General features: G+C 48.6%; 1 protein-coding gene across 1 annotated transcript in view; it reads right to left on the bottom strand.

Moving 5' to 3' along the window:
- Positions 1-21,251, bottom strand: part of LOC140389245 (EEF1A lysine methyltransferase 3-like) — a 34,265-nt gene extending 13,014 nt beyond the window's left edge. Inside the window, exon 1 of the mRNA XM_072473418.1 lies at positions 20,831-21,251. Coding sequence (XP_072329519.1) covers positions 20,831-20,983 — 153 coding nt within the window. The 5' untranslated portion in view covers positions 20,984-21,251. The remainder of the gene's footprint in view (positions 1-20,830) is intronic.
- Between the last annotated feature and the right edge of the window lie 2,109 nt (positions 21,252-23,360).

The following is a 23,360-nucleotide window of genomic DNA, read 5'->3' as shown; positions in this document are numbered from 1 at the left end:
TTGGCCTCGGTAATGTTCCTGATTTTGACGTTCTTTAAAAGGGAGATATTGAGCTATCGCCCATACCGCACGGTCCATCAAAATTAGTAGGTAGAGCTGGATAATTGTTTGCATCACTGTCAGAGGGGGATTATGATGAGCTAAAAAAGCCATTTTAACTGCCATGTGGACTCGTGCCAGAAGCCTTTCGAGAAACATTTAGAAATGTAGGGAAAGAAGTCGGTCAGATGAAAAGAGAAATTGAAATAAGCAAACAAAATAAGAGGAAAGAGCATTAAAAATATACCTAAATTATGAAATGATTATTCTGGAGGCATTTAAGGATTCACTTCCTCTGTTGTGTGAACGCATGTGGGGTTAACACTGCTCGACAGGCAGCAAATGATTTTGAATTAGATTTGATTTAGATTTATCGTCACGTCTACCGAGGTACAGAGAACAGTATTGTTCTGGCTACAGTCCAGGCAGATCGTTCCATACATGAAAAACATAGGCAACGGGATTCTCCGATATTGAGGCAGAGTGTCCGCGCCGTCGTGAATACCGTCGTGTTTCACGACGGCGTGAAACGGTTGCGGGCACGATCAATTCAGGCCCCGAATAGGTGCCAGCAACGGGGCCGTGAGAAACGCGGTGGGCGTGGTGCCAGAGCAGCGGCGTCTTCGCGTGATGCCCAGCTGACGCCGCGTAATGTAAAGTGCACGATCCGCGCACAGGACCCGAAGGATAGAGATGGCTGAGCCCCGCCGTGCCACTCCCAGATTCCGGGACAGTGATCTAGAGACTCTATTAGGTGCAGTAGAAGAGCGCAGGCCATCCTGTGCCCAAGATATGGGCACCGATACCCGTCCAGCACTGTGAAGTGCAGCTGGCGTGAAGTGAGCACCACGGTTAGCGCTGTGGGGCACACCCCCCGCTCTGGAGACCAGTGCCGGAAGAAGCTCCACGACCACACGAGGGCTGCCTCGTGTGCCCCGAGAGTTCCCCAGGCCACACCCTACCCCTCCCTCCCCCCTACCACATTTCGGGGGAACCCCCCCCCCACCACGCAAGAGGGGGGGCAGCATGTTGCACCCAACCCACATGGGCAACATCCCAACATTGAGAGCTGCCATAGCATGGTTCCCAGTGTCCCCCACCCAGTCATAATGTTGCCAGCATCTGCGTGGCTTGATGCTGACTGTGATGCTCCCCCCTACCCGCAGGACAAGACAGCTCACAACCACCGTGAGTGTACAATAACCAGAGGGGGATCACCTGAGCTGCACCCGCTCACCGTCCACGAGGAGAGGGCTCTGGACTTCGCTGGGGGAGCCACCACCCGGGAGGTAGCGCCACGCCAGATCGGAGGCACAGGACCAAGTGAGACTCCCCTGCCTGGCTACACTCCCGCAGCCCATCACCTCCCCCCCTCACACTGCACCCCCTACCAGTGCACCCATACCCCTCCACCCCCTACCCACCCCCTCACACTCCATCCCCTCACACTGCCCCCTCACAACCGACTCCGCGTGCCTGACTGTGCTCTGCAGGGCCAGGAGCCGATAATCCAGGGATGTCTCGGACAAGCCCCCGCTGTCCAGCTCCAAGCTCATCCGCCCACAGGGACGCACAGAGAGGGGAAGGCAGACGGAGGGCCCTCTTCTGAGGCCGGCGCACTGGAGAGGGACGCACAGAGTTCAGACAGAGATGACACTGATGAACACAGGACGGACAGTCAGGACACTGATGGCCGGAACACGGATGAGGAGAGGGCTGTGGGCCAGGACAGTGACGGAGAGAGGACGGGGACTCTGGACAGTGGTGCACAGAGGACGGCCAGACAGACGATGGACAGACCGGGCACGGCATCTAACATGGGCCACGGACTACGTGCATCAGTCCAAGGATCGACCCAGGAGACGCCAGACCTGGGGACAGATGAGGATCTCGAGTTTTCATCACTGCTGTCACCCACAACATCCACCATCGCAGTTACACTCACCTTGGTTGGACATTTTAGTGATGAGGCTTCTGGGTCACTGACTGGTGCGCACCACACAGCCGAACCGGTACAGCAGGTGGAGGTCGGAGCAGCCGGGAGGCTGGACGGTCGGAGGGCAGGCCAGGCCCAGCACCCAGCTGCCGCCCAGACGGTTCCCGGGCTCCTGGACTTACCAGACCCACCCACAGACACGATGCCTTTGGAAACCCAGGGAGTGGACAACGGGTTGACGGCCGCCTTCCAGCATCTGCAGATGCAGTTGGAGAGTCCATCCGCGTCCAAGAGCAGGGAGTGGTGCCGGTCATGGCTGCCACCCAGGCTGACATAGCATGGGTGGCATCCGCGGTGGAGGCAATGGGGGCAACAGTTTCGGCCATCGGTCAGGTTCTGAAAGGCGTGGGGCTTCATCTGCAGGCGTCATCGGTGGCCCAGGAGAGGGCTGCCCTCTCACAGGCAGCCATGTGCCAGAGCCAACTGGACATTGCCGCCACACTCCGGGGTCAGGCCCAGTCTCAGCAGGCCATCGTTGAGAGCATCGGCTGCATTGTGCACGTGCTGGATGGCGTCGTACAATCACAACGGGAGGTTGCACAGTCCCTGACAGGGATGTCGCACTCCCTGAGCTCCGTCGCTGCGAACGTTCAGGCCCTGGTCGATGCCGCAGCCCACCTCCAGGACTGGCAGCGCCAGGTGTTGGTGGTGCAATGGCGCTTGTCTCCGCTCGCTCCAGCATCCTGTAGTGAGGCCCGGGGGCCACTGGGCTCCCGAGGGAGGAGGTGGTTCTGGGGCCCGTCCCGGTAACTCCAGTAAGGGAGGTTCCGGAACACTTGGACTCACCCCTTAACGTCCCTGGTGCATCTGGTGGGCAGCGGGCAGGACAATGTGGCACCACGCCACCCAGTACGCCCGCCGAGCAGCCTGGCCCATCGAAGCCAGGCAGCCCCAGGAAATGCGCGCCGACGGGAGCCACGTCGCAGGGCAGGATTCCCAGCAGTCCACCTCCACTCTTGCTGTACAGTCTGGGGAAACACCAAGGCGCAATGGTAGGGCCCGTAAGGCAAAGAATTTAGACACGTAGAAAGTTGGCACGGGTGAAGGGCACAGCTTAGTTCTAGGGGCTAGGGCATTTGTCTGTGAATGTCACGAATAATGTCACTGTTACACAAAACCTAGATGACTCTGTGCTATGTCCGGTGCCTGAGGGGTCGTGAGGGGGACCGAGTGGCGCTGGGGTCGAAGTTTGCTACAACGGTGATGCTGGGCGTGTGTTCCCTCCCCCCCCTCGCAACCCTGTCATCCTCGGCACACCGATGCCAGCGACCCCACATGGCACTGATCACACCCGCTTCCACAAGCAACTGTGAGATATCATCCCGTTGTGCCGCCGGTGTAAGTTGCTGTGAAAGTGGTGGTGTGGGTGCTTGGGTTGTCGGATGGTGGAGAGGTGTGGGGGTGCTGGGTGGTGTGTTTGTGCGGAGTGCCTTGTGGTGGTGCAAGTGCCTTGCTCAGCGATGCCCTCCCCCTAGTTCGTGAAATGTGCGGCGATCAACACCTCGCGTACTCGCTCGCCAAGCCGGTGGCGTCGTGCAGCCTCCCGGCCATATGCAGCCCCCAGGTCCTGTCTGTGCCCCCACTCCTCCCCATCCTCCTCCTCCTCCTCATATGCAGATGCGTCACCGTCATCGGGCTCCCCCTGTGCCTCCTCCTTCAGGACATCACCCCTCTGCTGGGCAATGTTGTGGAACACACAGCAGACAACAAATATGCGGCCGACCCTCTTGGAAGGATACTGCAGGGCACCTCCAGAGCGGTCCAGGCACCTGAATCGCATCTTCAAGAGGACGAATCACCTCTCCACTACAACCCTGGTTGCTGCATCGGCCTCATTGTAGCGGGTCTCCACGTTGGTCTGTGGCCTCCGTATAGGCGTCATCAGCCATGACCTCAATGGATAACCTCTGCCGCCCAGCAACCAGCCCCTCAGTCGGGGGCGGGGGGGGGTCCCTAGAACATTGCCTAGATGTACGATTGCGCCAGTATAAAGGCATCATGCACACTGCTGGGGTACTGGGCGCACACGTGCATGATCGTCATGCGATGGTGGCAGACCACCTGAATGTTCATAGGGTAGGTCCCCTTTCAGTTCCTGAAAACTTCCCTGTTCTCCGAGGGTGGGCGCATGGTGACGTGCACCCCATCAATCGCACCCTGTACCATCGGTATTGTGCCCACGATGGTGAATCCTAGTGCCCGGGCATCCTGGTGTGCGCAGTCCTCCGTTAACTGTGTGTACCTGTCGGCGATGGCATACAGGGCGTCGGTCATGGCTCGGAAGCACCGGTGCACCAATGCCTGTGAGATCCCAGATAGGTCCCTGCTCAGCGCCTGGAACAAACCCGTTGCGAAGAAATTGAGGGCTAGGTGACGGTCACCGGGATAGCATATCCTCCCCCCGTTCCACGTGGTGCCATGTGCACCACAAGGTGGCATATATGTGCCACGGACTCCCTACTCAATCGGAGTCTCCTCCTGCATGCCCAGTCCGGCAGGTCCTCAAACGACATGCGGTCACGGTAGAGTCGAGGCCTCATGGGGCACCTCCACCGCCTTGGCATCAAGATCAGAATCCTCATCCTGTGCATCCCCGACGATGCGGTGGTCATTGTCCCCCTCCACCTCCCCCGGCACATGTCGGGCGTGCGGGCCTGCAGCCTCAGCGGCTGGCACGGGGCCCTCTGCAAACACTCCCTCTGCTGTAGCCGCCGCTGCCACAGCTGTTCTGAGCTGCCTGCGTCAACTCTGTCAGATGGCCACCTGCAGGGCAGCTGCTCCCGCCACGGCGGCAAACATAGCTGGCTGGTGCGCAAACATGCCGATCTGCAAGGTTCGGGGGGGGGGGGGGGGGGGGGGGGGGGGGGGGGGGGAGGAGAAACAACATGGTTAACGATGGCGCTTGGACACCTCAACAGCCAGGTGCCATGGGATACATGTGTGCCCCGGTTGCCTGGTCTTGCTGCAGACATGCAGGCACCCTGACCCCTGCCCACAGTCTCCGTCCACCAGCCAATTCACCCCGCTCCTCCTCATTGCTGCGCCAGTGGGCTTTGCCCAGCAGCATGACCTCAACTTGCGAGCGTGTCTTCGCCACCGTCCTGTCATGGCAGACTGGCTTGCATGTCGCTCCCGCGGATAACCCTCCCCAACCCCAACCACGGGCATGACTGCTTCGTTCCCCAACCACCGCATCCTTTCCCCCCCTCCGCACCCCCCCCCCCCCCCCACCCACGGGCCTGACTTCGGCACATCCAGGCCGCTGAATAGCGGGGGGCCCGGAGAATCGCCGTACTTAGTGCCTCGGGCGATTCTCCGGCAGGCGCGGTGCCGACCTCGATGACGCCATTCTCGCCGGTTGGGAGAATGGCGGAACGGCGTCGGACTGGCATCGCGCAAAGAATCGGCGCGAACGGCAATTCTCCCAGCCGGCGCAGCATGGGAGAATCCTGCCCAGGATTATTCCTAAATCATGGTTTGGGGTACGATATCATTTTCAGTCTGTGAAATATAATAACTGGGGAATTGAAAAATCAGCAGGTGGTCAAGGCAAAGGAGGAATACTTAGAGATATTAAAGTGTTAAAAGGGAAACTTATGAGAATGGAAGAGAGATAAGAAAACTTCAATGCTTTCGTTATCATAGAATCATAGAGATTATAGTGCAGAAGGAAGCCATTCGGCCCGTCAAGTCTGCACCGCCCCTTGGAAAGAGCATCCTACCTAAGCTCACACCTCCACCCTGTCCCCGGAACCCCAGCTAGGTTTTTTGGACACTAAGGGCAATTTAGCGTGGTCAATCCTTCTAACCAGCACATCTTTGGACTGTGGGAGGAAACCGGAGCTCCCGGAGGAAACCCACGCAAACACGGGGAGAACATGCAGACTCCGCACAGACAGTGACCCAAGCTGGGGATCGAACCTGGGACCCTGAGGGTTGTGAAGCAACTGCACTAACCACTGTGCTACTGTGCTGTCCTAATGTAGTTGGGCATGCAGTCATACTGTTGGGACTTTATGAAAGGCACTGCAAAGATAGACTGTTTAAAACAGGATACGCTAGTGCAGTTTATTCAAGTGGCAATGGAACCATGGTTTAGAGGAAGAGGTGCAAAGGTGCCTGTGGCTCTGTGGACCCGGGTTCGAATCCCGGCCCAGGGTTGCTGTTCGTGTGGAGTTTGCATGTTCTCCCCGTGTCTGCGTGGGCTTCACCCCCACAGCCCAAAGATGTGCTGTTTAAGTGGATTGGCCACGCTAAGTTGCCCCTTAATTGGAAAAATAATAATAATTGGGCACTCTAAATGTTCAGAGTTGGTTGATATGGATGTGGCAGAACTGTTGAAATATTTCATTTGTGAGGGAAAAAATTACACATGTGTACAAGGCGGAGTAAGTATGAATTTTAAAATTTTAAGGATTACTGGATCAAATCAATGTTTTTGATGAGAGACAAAGATAAATATTGTTCAGAAGGAGCATTGCCCCAAAAAGTTGATAATATGGTAAAGTGAGTAATATTCCATTGTGGGAGGTAGTGTTAGAAAGTTCGATGAAAACTGGTGAAGTAGTCGGTTGTAAGAAATTACGCGGGATTCTCCAGTTTCCCAGCACGTGTGTCTCGATGGCGAGCCATTTGCTGGTGGCATGACTCTATCTCACTGCCATTTGTCAATGCGATTTCCCATTGCAACCACCCACCTGACCAGGAGCGGGGGCGGGAGGGCGGCTACACTGCCTACGGGAAAAGTGAATCACAACGGCCCAGATAATTCTTTCTTTTTTAAATTTAGGGTACCCAATTATTATTATTTTTCCAATTAAGGGGCAACTTAGCGTGGCCAATCCACTTAACCAGCACATCTTTGGGTTGTGGGGGTGAAACCCACGCAGACACGGAGAGAACATGCAAACTCCACACGGACAGTAACGGAATACAGTTCCAAAAAATGTAACAGGGCAGAGAGTAAAGAAATTGGGCGTCATTCTCCGACCCCCCGCCGGGTCGGAGAATGGCCGTTGGCCGCCGTGAATCCCGCCCCCGCCCCCGCCGAAGTCTCCGGTACCGGAGATTGGGCGGGGGCGGGAATCGGGCCGCGCCGGTTGGCGGGACCCCCCGCTCAATTCTCCGGCCCGGATGGGCCGAAGTCCCGCCCAGAAATTGCCTGTCCCGCCGGCGTAAATTGAACCTGGTATTTACCGGCGGGACCAGGTGGCGTGGGCGGGCTCCGGGGTCCTGGGGGGGGGCGCGGGGCGATCTGACCCCGGGGGGTGCCCCCACAGTGGCCTGGCCCGCGATCAGGGCCCACCGATCCGCGGGCGGGCCTGTGCCGTGGGGGCACTCTTTCCCTTCCGCCTCCGCCACGGCTCCACCATGGCGGAGGCGGAAGAGACTCTCCCCACTGCGCATGCGCCGGGAAACTTTCAGCGGCCGCTGACGCTCCCGCGCATGCGCCGTATTTCCGCGCCAGCTGGCGGGGCAACAAACGACATTTCCGCCAGCTGGCGGGGCAACAAACGCCATTTCCGCCAGCTGGCGGGGCGGAAATCCCTCCGGCGCCGGCCTAGCCCCTCAATGTTGTGGCTCGGATCCCAAGGATGCGGAGCATTCCGCACCTTTGGGGCGGCGTGATGCCTGTCTGATTGGCGCCGATTTGGGCGCCAGTTGGCGGACATCGCGCCGTTGGGGGAGAATTTCGCCCATGAGCACCATTTGGTGGGTACTACTGGAACACAGTTGCAGGAGGTCGGGAGTAGGCGTTCATTATCCACGGGTACTAAGTATTCCGACACGACAGACAGGAGGTGAATTTGTTTCATTGGCCCAAGCTGACATCAAGGCTGTAATAAGAAATTATATTGGCACCTAGGACCAAAATATTGAATCAACCTGGGTGGAAATTAGAAAATACAAGGGGAACAAATCCTTGATAGGAGTAATTTACAGGCCCCCAAGCAATACTTCTAAAGTGGGGCATGGAATAAACCAAGACATAATGAGCATTTGTGGTAAGGGCACAACGCTAATCATGGGTGATTTTAACATGCATACTGACTGGATTAATCAAATTGGCAAGAATAGCCTCAAAAGAGATTTCTGTTTGTGTATCAGGGATTGCTTCTGAAAGCAAAATGCTCTGGAGGTAGCCAGTAACAGGGTATTTTAGATGTATTATCACGTAACGAAGAAGGGTTGATAAATTATCTTGTCGTTAAGTATGTTGTTGGAAGGAGTGATCACAGCATGATAGAATTTCAAATTCAGATTGAGCGAGAGAAAGCAGAGTGACATACAAGGGTTCTAGCATGGGGCAAAGGAATTATACAGGCCTGAGGAAAGGGTTGTCCCAAGTAGACAAGATTGAGGGTAGGACAGTTGAGTAACAATGGTGGATGTTCAGGTAGATATTAAATACCTCTCAATTAAAGAATATTCCTGAGAATAAAATTAATTGTAAAAAGGAGAAGACGTTCGATAGCTAAAAACGGAATTCCAAGAGGACAGGAAGGCAAAACCTGCGGCATTCCATCCCATACTGAAAAAGCTGGTGGTAAGCTGGAGGATTGGGAGAACTTTACAGTTCAGCAAACGGCTGCTGAAATAACATCAAAAGAGCCAAGATGAACCACGAAAGGAAACTAGCAGAAAGCAAAAATACTGGCACCAAGAGCTTCTGTAAGTATAAAAAGCAGAAGAGAATAGCTCAAGTAAATGTTGGCCCTTTAGGGGACAATACTGGTGACGTAATAATAAGGAACACAGAGATGGCGGAGTCACTGAACCAATATTTTACGTCAGACTTTACGGCAGAGTATAACAAAAAAAATCCCAAAATTGCAGTTAATGCAGAGGAACGTGGTGCAATAACAATCGCTGATGAAAATGTAATGAATAATCTAATGGGAATAAAGATAGATAAGTCTCCGGGATCTGGTGGCCTGCACCCTAGGCTATGAAAGGGGGTGGCAGTAGGGATACATTGGTTATGATACTTCAAAGTTCCCTGGACAGTGAGAGCCTTCTCCCGCGGATGGAAATGGCTGGCACGAGGGGACATAGCTTTAAACTGAGGGGTAATAGATATAGGGCAGAGGTCAGAGGTAGGTTCTTTACGCAAAGAGTAGTGAGGCCGTGGAATGCCCTACCTGCTACAGTAGTGAACTCGCCAACATTGAGGGCATTTAAAAGTTTATTGGATAAACATATGGATGATAATGGCATAGTGTAGGTTAGGTGGCTTTTTTTTCGGTGCAACATCGTGGGCCGAAGGGCCTGTAGAACATAGAACATAGAACATAGAACAATACAGCGCAGTACAATAATGGAGGGCACCTCCGGAGCATCTGACCTGCATCTCTAGGAGTCTGAAGCTCAATCACGCTCCTAGTTGCTGCCTGGGCATCGTTTTAGTGAGTATTTGCATCAGCCTGTGGCCACGGGAGAGGCGTCACTAAACACAACTGCAGTCGATAGCCCCTGTCCCGCAGGAGCGAACCCCCCAACTGGTGGGGCGTCACGAATATGTCAGGAATAGTCGGGTGTGCCAGGATGAATGTGTTGGGCACACTGACCGTTGGGTGCGGACATGTATGATGCGCAGCTTATGATCGCATGTCAGCTGCACATTCATCAAGGTTCCCTTGTGTAGAGTGGCATATCATCTGCAGGTGTCCATCGGGGTGAATGCATCCCGCCGATGATGCCCTGGACTTCTCACCGATGGTGGCGATGAAACCTGCTGCCGGAGAATCCTGGTGGGCTCATCCAGATTGAAATGGATGTATTGAGCCGCCTGGGAGGACCTCCGTGATGGTGCAGATGGACCTGTGCATCGAGGTCTCGGAGATTCTAGACAGGTTCCCATGCCTGGAGACTATGGCATAATGTCCAGGTCTACCTTCACCTTGACATCACCGCGCGTGGGTGTCCTCCCCATTCCCACGCGGTGGCAGGTGCGCGTGCCATGATCTGGCAGCAATGTCGTACTGTCTCCCTGCTCAGGCAGAGTTTTCGATGGCATGCCCACTCTGGCTGGTCCTCGAATGACAGGCGCAGCCAGCAAACACGGGGCCTGAAGAAGAATGTCGTTGGCACGTCCTCGCCTGTTTGGCGGCCAGCTCCCCATCCTGGGTGGCTGCCCCCTGTTCTATGAGATACACTTTGCTGCTACATGCTCTGCTGCTGCAGCTTCATCTTGATCCTGGAGCAATGCCACCTTGTACAGCTGCAGGGCATCCTCCAGGGCTGCGGCAACTAGCAGGAAGGCAACAATTGCTGTTTGAATTCTAATATCCATTATCGTCAGGAGGTGAAAGGCCAACATGTTAGCATGGTGCATGCCCCATGCCAAACCTGGTCCAATGGTCTACATGGTGGCCCTGATTGGCACTGCGGCTCTGCCCCTGCATGTCCCTATAAGACCACAACACCATAAGAGCAAAATTAAGCCATTCGGTCCATAGAGTCTGCTCCGCCATGCAATCATGGATGATACTTTTCTGATCCCCATTCCCTGCCTTCCTCCATAACCCCTGATCCCCTTATTAATCAATAACCTAGCTGTCTCTGTCTTAAAGACACTCAGTCATTTGGTCTCCACAGCTTCTGCGGCAAAGAGTTCCACAGATTCACCACATTCTGGCTGAAGACTTTGCTCCTCATCTCTGTTTTAAAGGATTGTCCTTTAGTCTGCGATTGTGCGCTCTGATTCTGGTTTTTCCTACCAGTGGATAGATCCTCTCCACGACCACTCTATCTAGGCCTCACTGTATCCTGTAAGTTTCTTTAAGATGCCCCCTCATCCTTCTAAACTCCAGGAGTACAGACCCAGAGTACTCAACCATTCCTCTTACCACAAGCTCTGCATTCCTTGTGAAACTCCTGTGGACGTTTTCCAAGCCAACACATCCTTCCTTAGATATGGGGACCAAAACTGCTCCCAATACTCCAAATGGTGTCTGTCCTGAGCCTTAAATAGCCTCAGAAGTACATCCTTGCTCTTGTACTCTATCACTCTCGACATGAATGCTAGCATTGCATTTGTCTTCCCAACAGTCAACTGAACCAACACGTTAACCTTACGAGAATGTTAAACAAGAACTTCCAAGTCTCCTTGTGTTTCTGATTTCCTAAGCACTTCCCCATTTAGAAAATAGTCTATGCCTCCATTCCTCCTTCCAAAGTGCATATCCTCACACTTTTCCACATTGTATTCCATCTGCCACTTCTTTGCCTACTCTCCTAGCCTGTCCAAGTCCTTCTGCAGCCACCCCTGTTTCCTCAATACTACCTGTCGTTCTACATATCTTTGTATAATCTGTAAACTTAAGCAAGAGTGTCTTCAGTTCCTTCTTCCAAATCGTTAATGTATATGTATATTGTGTAATGTGCATTTTGAAAAGTTGGTGTCCCAGCACCGAATCCTGAGTCACACCACTAGTCACCGGCTTCCATCATTCCCCCCATCCCCACACCCCTGACCACATTGGTGCCCAACACTATGGGGGCCACTGGCCGTGCAGCCTGTTCCTGATACCAGGGTACAAACGGCTAGCACTGCTTTTGCCAGCAGTATGCTCCATTGCCCCCGCCTGGCGCCTCCATGTGGTTACAGTGGCCGCTGCACAGTCGGGCCGCCTGATGCCCCGACCGTGGATGGCGGCCGCGTTTGTTGGGGTGGGAGGTGGCGCAGGTTCAGTTGCAGGGGTGGGTGGAGGTGTGGGCCGCTTTTATGGCCGGTGTCACTCTGCAGATCGAGGGGCCAAGGTTGGTGAACAGTGTGGTACTCAGCAAGATATAGAACATAGAACATACAGTACAGAAGGAGGCCATTCGGCCCATTGAGTCTGCACCGACCCACTTAAGTCCTCACTTCCAGCCTTTCCCTGTAACCCAATAACTCAATAACCCCCCCTAACCTTGTTGGTCACTAAGGGCAATTTTATCATGGCCAATCCACCTAACCTGCACGTCTTTGGACTGTGGGAGGAAACCGGAGCACCCGGAAGAAACCCACGCAGACACGGGGAGAACGTGCAAACTCCGCACAGACAGTGACCCAGCGGGGAATCGAACCTGGGACCCTGGCGTCGCGAAGCCACAGTGCAATCCACTTGTGCTACCGTGCTGCCTTGCAGTCTGCGGCAATGGCGATCCGTGCTTGGACACTGCCCTCGTCCTATAGAGGAGGTCACATTGGCCACCTGGTCTGGTCCCCATCAACCCCCCTCCCCCCACCCCACCCCAGACCAGTGTCCAGTCGGCAGCCCACAGTTGCGGCTCTCCATGTCCTACCTCCTCTTTTTTTCCTCATCAGCCATGGTGCTCGTTTCATGATTTTTAAGAGCACAAGTGAATTCCGCCATCGGGAACTCGGCCTATTGGAGGTAGAGAATTGCGGAGTGCCTGAAGAATTAGTCAGGCCCATGAATGATATCAAAACGGTGTTTACTGTACATGCGTTCTGGAATGCCTTGATGCCGCTGTCGATTTGATGGAGAAATGTGGGGCTGGATTCTCCCTTTCAGCGCCTAAGTGCTGACACCAGCGAAACATGTGGAGTCTTTTACGACCAAGAACTGTGTGTGAAACCCTCACCGATTCTGGGACTGGCGAGGGGCTCGCCGTGGCGTCGGGTGAAACTCCAGGTTCCCGTGCCGAAAACAGCTGGAAAATGGCTAGGTCTCTGGCCACATATGCCCACGGCTGCCGACCTGCAGCTGTTGCACTGTACAACATGGCACCAGCTGTGCGCGGACCCGCCCCGCCCTCCGCGACCCCAAAACGCACACCCTGGTCACCCCTGGCCACACCCCACCAGTCCCCCCACCCTCCCAGTCCTCGCGGAAGGCTCCCGGCCAGCAGGACAGATGCCTGTCCGGGTTCCCGACCGGATGAGACCATACGTATCCCACACCATTGGGAACGCGGCCCATCGGGGGGCGGAGCATTACGTGAGGACGCCAACCACGTGACACGATAATGCCATTTCCGAGGGAATGGAGCATGGCTGACCAATGCTAAAACTGTGCCAGCCCCGATTTGGCCGTCAGAGTGACTTCTCCGCCCAATCGCTGATTACGATATTGCTGTCGGGCAATGGAGAATTCAGCCCGTAGTTTGGCTTCAAATCAGCGCCCACCACGATTTTGGCATCAGAACCGATTCTCTGCCCAATTGCGTTTCCCGATTTCGGCAGCAGCCAATGGAGAATCAAACCCCAGAAATTATTATTGGACGTCAAATTGTCAGCAGATAGTAGATAATTAGAAAACCGTGTTGTCAAGAGCACCAGTTTTAACAACACTGTAATTTGTTGTGTAATTTTAGATGGTCATTAATGCAATTGATGTGGGCATTGGTGCTGTATTATTACAAGATGATGAAAAGTATAGGAAGAACATTTTTTTTCCCATAAAATAAATGTGCATCAAAAGATACATTTGACCACTGAAAATGTATCGTTGAGTTTGGTATTGTTCGCAACATTTTAACATTTCTGTTAGTTAGAATTCATCATTCACAATTGTTTATACACATCATAATCCATTGAAGTTTCTGAAGAAGGTTAAAGATTGTAATTTAAGACCGTTTCGTAGGAGTTTATTTGTACAGCCACTTACCTTGCAAAATATGCATATAGCAGGAAGAGAAGACCGAATTGCAGATTTTTTTTGCGACGTTAAGATGTGAGAACAATGGAACAATGAAAGTTGGGAAAGAAAGAATGAAATGGACAATGTGCATGTTAAAATGTGCATGCATGAATATGGTGAAATAAGTATCTTATAGTCTAAGTGTACTGTGTAGTGATGAGTAGTATTTCAAGTTGAAAAGACTTTGTAAAATGAACAGTAAGAAATCTTACAGCACTAGGTTATAGTCCAACAGGTTTGACTCAATCGCTAGCTGAGGAAGGAGCAGTGCTCCGAAAGCTAGTGATTCGAAACAAACCTGTTGGACTTTAACCTGGCGTTGTAAGACTTCTTACTGTGCCCACCCCAGTCCAAAGGCGGCATCTCCACATCATTGTAAAATGAAACCGTCCTTTCTTATTATTGGTTCATTTTTGCAAGGGGTAGGTGTGATGAAGATAAGAAATTATTATATTTTATATATATTTTTCCCTAATGTTAGACAACCTTGTTTAAGAGGCACACAGACAGTAAGGTTGCGAGGGCAGTGATTAAGGTGTCACAAAAGTGAGATAATCATTGATCTGCACATGAAGTGTTCTGCTAATAGGCCTTCAAAACAATTTAGTTGATCAGAGACAGCGAGCAAACGGGTTATCGTTTGAATTTGAAAGACCCACAGTTTTGGCCACTCTCCTAACCTGTCCCAGTCTATCTGCAGCCCCATGCTTCCTCAACGCTACCTGTTCCTCTATAGACCTTTGTATCATCTGAAAACATAGCAACGGTGCCTTCAGTTCCTTCTTCCAGAGCATTCATGTCAATTGTGAAAGGTTGTGGTCACAACACAGACCCTGGAGGTACACCATTAGTCACCGGCTGCCATCCTGAAAAAGACCCGTTTACTCCCACTCTCTGCCTTCTCCAGTCAGCCTACCCTCTATCCATGCCAGGATATTCTCCTTAACACAATGGACTCTTAATTTATTTAACAGTCTCCTATGCGGCACCTTGTCAAAGACCATCTGGAAATCAAAATACATCACATCCACTGGTTCTCCTTTGTCTAACATACTTGTTACTTCCTCAAAGAATTCTAATAGATTTGTTAGACATAACCTCCCCTTGACGATCCCATGCTGACTCAGTCCTATTTTATCATGTGCTTCCAAATACTTTGTGATCTCATCTTTATTAATTGATTCTTAAATCTTACCAATGACCAATGTCAGGCTAACGGCCTATAATTTCCCGTCTACTGCCTCCCTCCCTCATTAAACAACGGTGTTACATTCACCTCCTTCCATTCCTCTGGAACCCTCCCTGCCTCCAGTGATTCATGAAAGATCACCAACAATGCCTCTGTAATCTCCTCAGCTATCTCTTTTCGAACTCTGGGATGTAGTCCATCCATTTCAGGTGATTTAACCACATTCAGAAGTTTCAGTTTTGTTAGACTCTTCTCCTTAGTGATTGCCACTATAGTCACCTGTGCCCCCTGATTCTCTTGGAGCTTTGGCATCCCACTGGTGTCTTCCAGCGTGAAGACTGGTGCAAGGTAACTACTCAGTTGCTCGGCTATTTCTTTGTTTCCTATTATTACTTCTCCAGACACATTTTCCAGGTGTTCAATGTTTATCTTTGACTCGCTCTTACCTTTTATATTTTGAACAATCTCTTCCTATATTCTTTTATATTACTGGCTAACGTACACTCATTTTTGATCTTCTCCTCCTATTGGCTTTTTAGTTGCCCTGTACTCGCTTTTAAAGACTAACAAATCCTCTGGCTTTCCACTGATTCTCGCCACTTTGTATGTTTTTGCTTTTGTTTTTATGCTGTCCTTGACTTCCTTCGTCATCCATGGATACCTTGCCGTCCGCTTAGCATGTTTCCTCCTCCTTGCGGTGAATTTCTGTTGTGCCTCCCGAATAAGTTCCAAAGTGTCCTGCCATTGCTGTTCCACTGTCTTCCCTGCTAGTCTATTTTTCCAATCAACTCTGGCCAGCTCCTCCCTCATGTCTCTGCAGTTACACTTAGTTAATTGTAATACCGTTACATCTGATTCCAGCTTCTCCATCTCAAACTGCAGCGTAAATTCGATCACATTGTGGCCACTGCTCCCTAAAGGCTCCTTCACCTTAAGTTCCCTAATCAAGCCTGCCCCATTACACATCACCAACTCCAGAATTGCCGGTTCCCTAGTCGGCTCTGACACAAACTGCTCCAGAAAACATCTCTTCGACATTCCACAAATTCCTTTTCTTGGGATCCACGACCAACCTGATTTTTCCCAGTCCATTTGCATATTGAAGTGCCCCATGATTATTGAAATATTGCCTTTTTTACAAGCCTTTTCTATCTCCTGATTTATTTTCTGTCACACATCCTGACTACTTCTTGGGGGCCTGGACATAACTCCCATCAGGGTCTTTTTACCTTTGCATTCCTCAACTCTATCCATGGAGGATATATGCCGTCTGATGCTATCTCGCTCCTTGCTATCGATTTAACTTCATTCCTTATAACAATGCAACCACGCCCCCTTTGCCCATCTGCCTGTCCTTTTGGTAGGACACTTATGCTTGTATATTTAGATATAAGCCCCAATTCCCTTGCAGACACTTCCCTGTGAAGCCCACAACATCGTACCCGCCAATTTCAATGTGTGCAACAAGCTCATCTACCTTGTCTGTATACTGCGCACATTTAGGTATAACATCCTTAGTCCTGCATGGAAGGAGTCAGCCCTGCCTGAAGAGTCAGTAAGTCATATAGCTCTAGTCTGAACGAGGGTGTTTAAGTTTGGTCCTGAATGTTTCTCTCTCCAAGAATTCTGCACGAAGTAAAGCAAGTAAATTTTGCTCTTGTTAAAGCATGTTAACTTTGTTCTTGAGTGGTATTTATAATGTATTGTTTTTCGTGATTGGAATAGAGTCGTAGATTAAGCAAGTAAGTTAATATTTCTTCCTTTACCTAAGAACTGCTCTAACTGTTAACAGTAAAGCTACTCCTTTGCTGCTAATGTGGTTAATTCTGTGATGAAATTATTATTACTTGAACATCAGATGTACCCATTGGTTGGTGTTATCTGTTACGCCGATAGTTTGCTCACAGTTTGCAACTTGAAAATAGTTTGGTTCTCGTTCGGGATCCTGACACATGTTACAGCCTTCTGCGTTCAACATAGAATTTAACACATTTAGATTGTGTACTTTTCCTTCAATGTAAGGGGGGAGGGGACGGCTTTTGTTTTGTGTTTTTATTTCTTTAACTTTCGCAAATCCAACCCTACATTACGCACACCACACCCAGGCCTTTGTTTTTCAGCTTATCTGCCACTGAGAACTGACCTCTGTTCTGCTTTGACATATTCTGCAATTTTAACTGGAAGTACACTGTAAGAAAGGACTAGATAATGGGGGCTATTTGGAAAGATGTGGCAAATAATATAAAACTGGAAAAACTGATGGAAAAGTAGCCTGGATGAGGAGTTAAGAAAATGTTTTGGCGATAGTATCTTAGCAGAGAAAACTCTCCAGCCAACCAGACTGCAGGCTATACTAAATCTGGTGTTATGCGACATCGCAAAATTAATTGATAACCTCATAGCGGAGGCAGATGGATGTACCAGTGATGACTGAATCAGATATCCTGTGTGATGGAGACAAGAGCAGATTAAAGACCTGCAATCTGCACCGATGAAATAATGCTAATTCTGTGGGAATGAAAATAAGGCGAGCTAAATCGGACTGGAAAATGAGGTTCAGGGATAGGTCAACAGAGATGCAGTCGTCGATGCTGAAAGGATATTTACGAACACACAGCATGGATACATTCCATTGAGAAAGAACAATTCCAAGAGGAGGATTCAGCCATCTGTGGTTCACTAAACAATTTTACGACAGTATCAAACTTTAGGAAAAATCATATAACTGTGTAAAGACAGGCAGCAGATCAGAAGATTGGACGGTTAAGAGCATCAAAAAATTGCAAATAAGAAGGGAAAAAATAGTGTACGAGCGAAAGCTACCAGGAAATGTAAAGGCAGATATAAAGAGCTTTTATAAATATTTGAATAAGCAATGTGTTGACAGATTGAGCGCTGGTCCTGCAGAAGGTCATCCTGGGGGATTAAGATCAGAAACTGAAATGACAATCACTTGTCATAAGTAGGCTTCAATGAAGTTACTGTGAAAAGCCCCTAGCCGCCACATTCCAGCGCCTGTTCGGGGAGGCTGTTACAGGAATTGAACCGTGCTGCTGGCCTGCCTTGGTCTGCTTTCAAAGCCAGCGATTTAGCCCTGTGCTAAACAGTCCCTGACAGGAACTTAAGAGTTATCAGAGGCATTGAAGAGTTATTTACATCGATGTTTATAGAGGATGCAAATAGCATTGCAGAAATAGCTGTAAGTGAGGAATTGTGGAGGGAGGGACTCAGGAAAAGCTTTAACATTGTGTTTTAAAAGAAGTGGCCAATGATGTAATTGAAAATTATGAATTGAACTGGCAATTTCCCAACCTAATGGCACATTTCTGGAACCCAGGGAAGTTTGGAAAATTGAAACCAATGCATCAACTACATGAAATGAAAATTTTTCATTTTCATTTCATGCAGTTGATGCATTGGTTTCAATTTTCCAAACTTCACTGGGTTCCAAAAATGTACCATTAGGTTGGGAAATTGCCAGTGCAATTCATCATTTTAAAAGGGGATGGAGGGCGTCGGGTTTTGGGGAGATGGGAAGCAGGAAAGTTGAGTTCAGTTAACTTAACACCTGTCATCGGAAATGCTGAAAGCTATTATTAAATATGTTATTCCATGGCACTCATAAACATTGATGTCAAGCAGGCAGAGTCAAAGTGGCTTGATGAAAGAGTAACCAATTTATTTCAGTTCTTTGAAGGAGTGATGTGTCCTGTGGATGAAGTGGAACCAGATTGCGTAGATTGCCAGAGGGCATTCCAGGATAACCTTCGAGGTGGTAAAGTGCCACCTTGAAGATTATTGTGGAAAATAAATGTACGTGTTTAGGGGGTGTCACATGAGCATTGATCTAAGATTAGCCAGCCTACAGGAAGCAGTGGGTAGTAATAAATAATGCTTTTTTCTCATTGGTGAGATGTAATGTGTAATGTCCCAAGAAAAGCAGTGCTGCGGCCTCAGCATTTTACAACTTATATAAATATATTTGATGAAGGGACAGAAGATACTGTTGTTGAATTTGCTAATGATACAAAAAATATGTCAGTTGTGAAGAAGATCTAAAGGCTAAAAAGGCACACGAGTACCTGGCAAAGATCTGGCAAATGGAGTATAATGTGAACAAGTATAAAATTGTCCAGTTTTGCAGAAAAAATGGGAAATAAGTACCTTATCTAAATGGTGAGAGATTGCAGAGTTTTGGGAGCTGAAGGGATCTGGTTGTCCTGGAGCATAACTCACAGAACGCTAGTATACAAGTCCAATAAATAATTAGGAAACATCCAAAAATGTGATTGTTTATTGAGAGAGAGTTGAATATAAAAGTCGATAGATTATACTTCAGTCGTACATGACACTTGTGAGAATATATCTGTAGGATTGCACACAATGTTGGTCGCCTTATTTAATGAAGGATGTAAATGCATTAGAAGCAATTCTAATGCATGATTGGACAAAAATGATTCTGGGGCATTTGATGAGGTCCACAAGGAGAGGGTGTTTGCTTTTGTGGAGAATACAGAACTACTCAATGCAGGGTCACCTATTTAAGTCAAAAACGAGATGAATGTTTTCTCTCTCAGAAGGTAGTGAACCTCTGGAGCTCCCTTTCTCAAAGACAGTGGAAGCAGTAACTTTCAATGTTTTAAGCGCAGAGGGAGATAGATTCTTGATAAATGTGTGAGGTGAAATGCCACCGTGGTTGTACAGGAGGTTACAGTCAGATCAGCCATGATCTTATAGAAAAGCGAAAGAGGTAGTAGGAGGCCTAGAGGCCTATCCCTGCTCTTAATTCGTATACTTGGATGTTAACCTTGGTGATGGTTTCAGAGTTATTTAAGAATCATAGAATTTAAAGCGCAGAAGGACCCCACTTGGCCCATCGAGTCTCTACCGGCCCTTGGAATGAGCACTGTACTTAAGCCCACTGGTCCACCTTATTCCCCTAACCCAGTAACCGTACTAACTTTTGGTTACTGAGGGAAAATTTAGCACGGCCAATCCACCTAACTTGCACATCTTTGGACTGTAGGAGAAAACTGCAGCACCCTGATGAAATCCACGCAGGGATGGGGAGAAAGTGCAAACTCCACACAGTCATCCGAGGCCGAAATTGAACCTTGGTCACTGGAGCTGCAATAAATAAGGCAATATTGCTCGGCACTAAGTTGTGAGAATACAAAAGATGGCCCAGGCTCGCACGATGTAAATATTACTTTAAACCTGATGCGAGGATCGTGTTGTTCGACATGTTCAATAAACTTTGAGATCACGTTGGGGATGCCGGTTCTTTAATAAGCGAATAACTTCACAGACAGTTAAAATTTATGTGGTATTGGGACTTGAATGGGTGATGCATTATGATGGACGGAGTAGTATTTCCCATCTGTACGGTAGTTATGTTGTCAAAATGCATTCTTCCTGTCCTGTTTTCGGAGTTTTCATTGTTATAATGTGAAGGAACTAAACCTCAAAAATGATCACGGCCAATCTCGGCCTCATGGTAACCAGGTCCTGGCAGCCAGTTCCAACTGAAATATATACATGTGAATTCCTGCAGCACTTAAAGCTGTGCGTGCTAGAGGTGTAAGATTAAGGATGCGGGAAGATTAATGGGTATCATTACCAAAGAAGAAATAATTGAAGTTCACCGAAAAACCGCCTTCCGTGTTATATCCAGGGTGAGATGAAACACAGGTCTAAAGGATCATGTATCTGTTAATATGCCGCAAATAATTCAATCTTGTCAACCTCTTCCCAACAACGCCGCCGTCCCCCTCCCCCTCCTCCTCTCCCACCACCCTAAACAACTGCTGGCCAGTTACATACTTTCGAAATAAACCAAAATCACAGTATCTGCGAATTAAATGCAGCCTTGGAAGATTGGTAACATGATCAATGCACCCAGCTGATTCTAGTTTAAACTGCACAATTGACAAAAGAAAACCGAGGTGAACTTACAGCTCCCCAGACCGTGGTTCCAAATCCAAGACGAGATAATGGATTTACACCGATTTCTAAATGGAAACCACAGGTTTGGTAGAATTCTTTCCAAGTGAAGTCATCATCCTCTTTGATACGCTGCCAAGACGCCTTTTCCATCAGTTTTGCCATCTTTGTGTCGGAAATAATATCGGATTCTGCTCGGTCTCTAAATCTGTGAGGCAGCCTTGTCTCTCTATTCGTTTCTTTCTATGTATATATCAAAAATATTTTTTGTTATTTCCAAAGATTGGAAACGGCATTTGTTCTTGACAGAATATCAAATATACTTGTCAAAGTTTAGTCACATTAATGTAGAGATTCGCCTTATACATTAGACTAAAATAGGTGGTGTCGAATCGGACGACTGTTGTACCCTCCACAATTCTGCTAGAATTGAAATGAATGGCGAGGAATATCGAGCAGGTCGAATGACAAGTTGTGGATTTGACGGGGTCTGTCTTCCACAACTGTCCAAGCAACGTTTTAACTCATTGGCTGAACTAAATGATGAAAAGTAACATTGAATAAGAGAACAGTGGAACAGTGAGCTGATACAATTATAACCGCTCTAAAAAAAACTTGGACATTTTGTTCTGAACGTGAAGTCTTGTTTTGTTTCAACAAATGAAACTGTTACGAGAAAAAAGAAAAACATTGATCAAGCAAAAACATAAATTACATTCAGTAATGAACAACTTAAAATGTTGACCTTGCTGTGCTGAAAGTGATTCAAATTGTCCAGATATTCCACTCAGAATTGTCGACCTACCGACGCTGGCAAATCGAGATAACCATCATTACTAGCCAGCGGTTACATAAGCAAATAGATTACACAAATTCATGCACCAAGATATATTTTCTTCTTTGGTAGCATCCAACGTCTTTCGTAAAAATCTTGATGATTCTCTGGTCAAATCGGATATTTATGCCACAGCCGAACCTCTCTCTCACTGCAAACGATGTCCACAATGACGATACACTTTGTAGTATGAACTTCTGTTACTGAGTGTATACCTGCAGTTTCATTAAAAACAAGTTTTGGGTTCGTAAGCGTCACATGAATGCTTCCCTCTCTGTTTAGAACTTCCACATCCATCCAATGTTTTTCTCGTAAGTCAACCCTCACATTGAAGGTCAGCTTCTACAGTGCCGCCCGCTTCGGAATGCCTTTGTTCTTTTCGGCGATCAGAATTGAACATGATATTCATTAAATTGAACATGGCACGGTAGGACAGTGGTTAGCATTGTTTCTTCATAGCGCCAGGGTCCCAGGTTCGATTCCCGGCTTGGGTCACAGTCCGTGCAGAGTCGCAAGTTCTCCCCGTGTCTGCGTGGGTTTCCTCTGGGTGCTCCGGTTTCCTCCCACAAGTCCCGAAAGACGTGCTTGTTCGGCGAATTGGACATTCTGAATTCTCCCTCAGTGTACCCGAACAGGCGCCGGAATGTAGGGACTAGGGGATTTTTACAGTAACTTCATTGCAGTGTTAATGTAAGCCTACTTGTGACAATAAAGGTTATTCTTAAAAATAATTATTCAAAATTGAGTCTACCAATGCATGATGCGATTTGATCATTATTTCCAGTTACACGATCCATTTTTTTTACCATGACGTTTGGAATTATGCTCGGCATTAGTTAGACATATTATTAATTCCAGCAACGTCATCCTTTCCTATTTGAACACTATTCCTGGGTTCTGGAAATTTATTAATATTCTTTCTCCATTACTCTTCTTGTACTTCTCGTTTTAATACTCTATCCAGTGCATTTTATCATTTCTCTGTTACCTTCCACGATTGAACTTTCTCTTTTTGATTGGCATTGTGAAAATGTGACACGCAGTTTGTGAATTCAAGCCAGTGATTCAAATTAGAAATACTTGTTTCACCTTCGTATTATTATCTACCCCGCTCCCTAATTCCTCCACTCCGATGTGAGCTCTGGTTCCTTATCACAAAACACCCCATTTCCAATCCATTTTCGGACAGCGGATTGCATTCCCACCACTCTGAATTGAAGGAACAGCTCTTCTCACTCAACGTTATTGCATTCTTTGTTGTAAATAAAAAATGCATCCATCATTCGATTTAGGAGAGTTAATATGAAATGAAATGAAAATCGCTTATTGTCACAAGTAGGCTTCAAATGAAGTTACTGTGCAAAGCCCCTAGTCGCCACATTCCGGCGTCTGTTCGGGGAGGCTGGTACGGGAATTGAACTCCTGCTGCTGGCCTTCCGTGGTCTGCTTTAATAGCCAGCTATTTAGCCCTGTGCTAAAGTTGTAAATGAAGGCAAATGACCTTTCATACCAGATATTCACTTTCTCATTCTGCATTGCATATGGACAACTCCGTTTAACTTGTACAGATGTACCTGAAATTGTAACGATTCCATTGCATCAATGAATATCCTTGGAAACGTACTCCACTGGCTGAAAAGCGGTTTTGTCCGTTTTGGAGCTATACAGCCATCTTTCTTAATATATATTTTTATTCTGGCCATTCAA

Source organism: Scyliorhinus torazame, chromosome 14, assembly GCF_047496885.1.
Source record: "Scyliorhinus torazame isolate Kashiwa2021f chromosome 14, sScyTor2.1, whole genome shotgun sequence".
In the NCBI taxonomy this organism is placed as follows: Eukaryota; Metazoa; Chordata; class Chondrichthyes; order Carcharhiniformes; family Scyliorhinidae; genus Scyliorhinus; species Scyliorhinus torazame.
The sequence above is the reverse complement of the archived record's forward strand: the minus strand, read 5'-3'. Positions and strand labels throughout refer to the sequence as shown.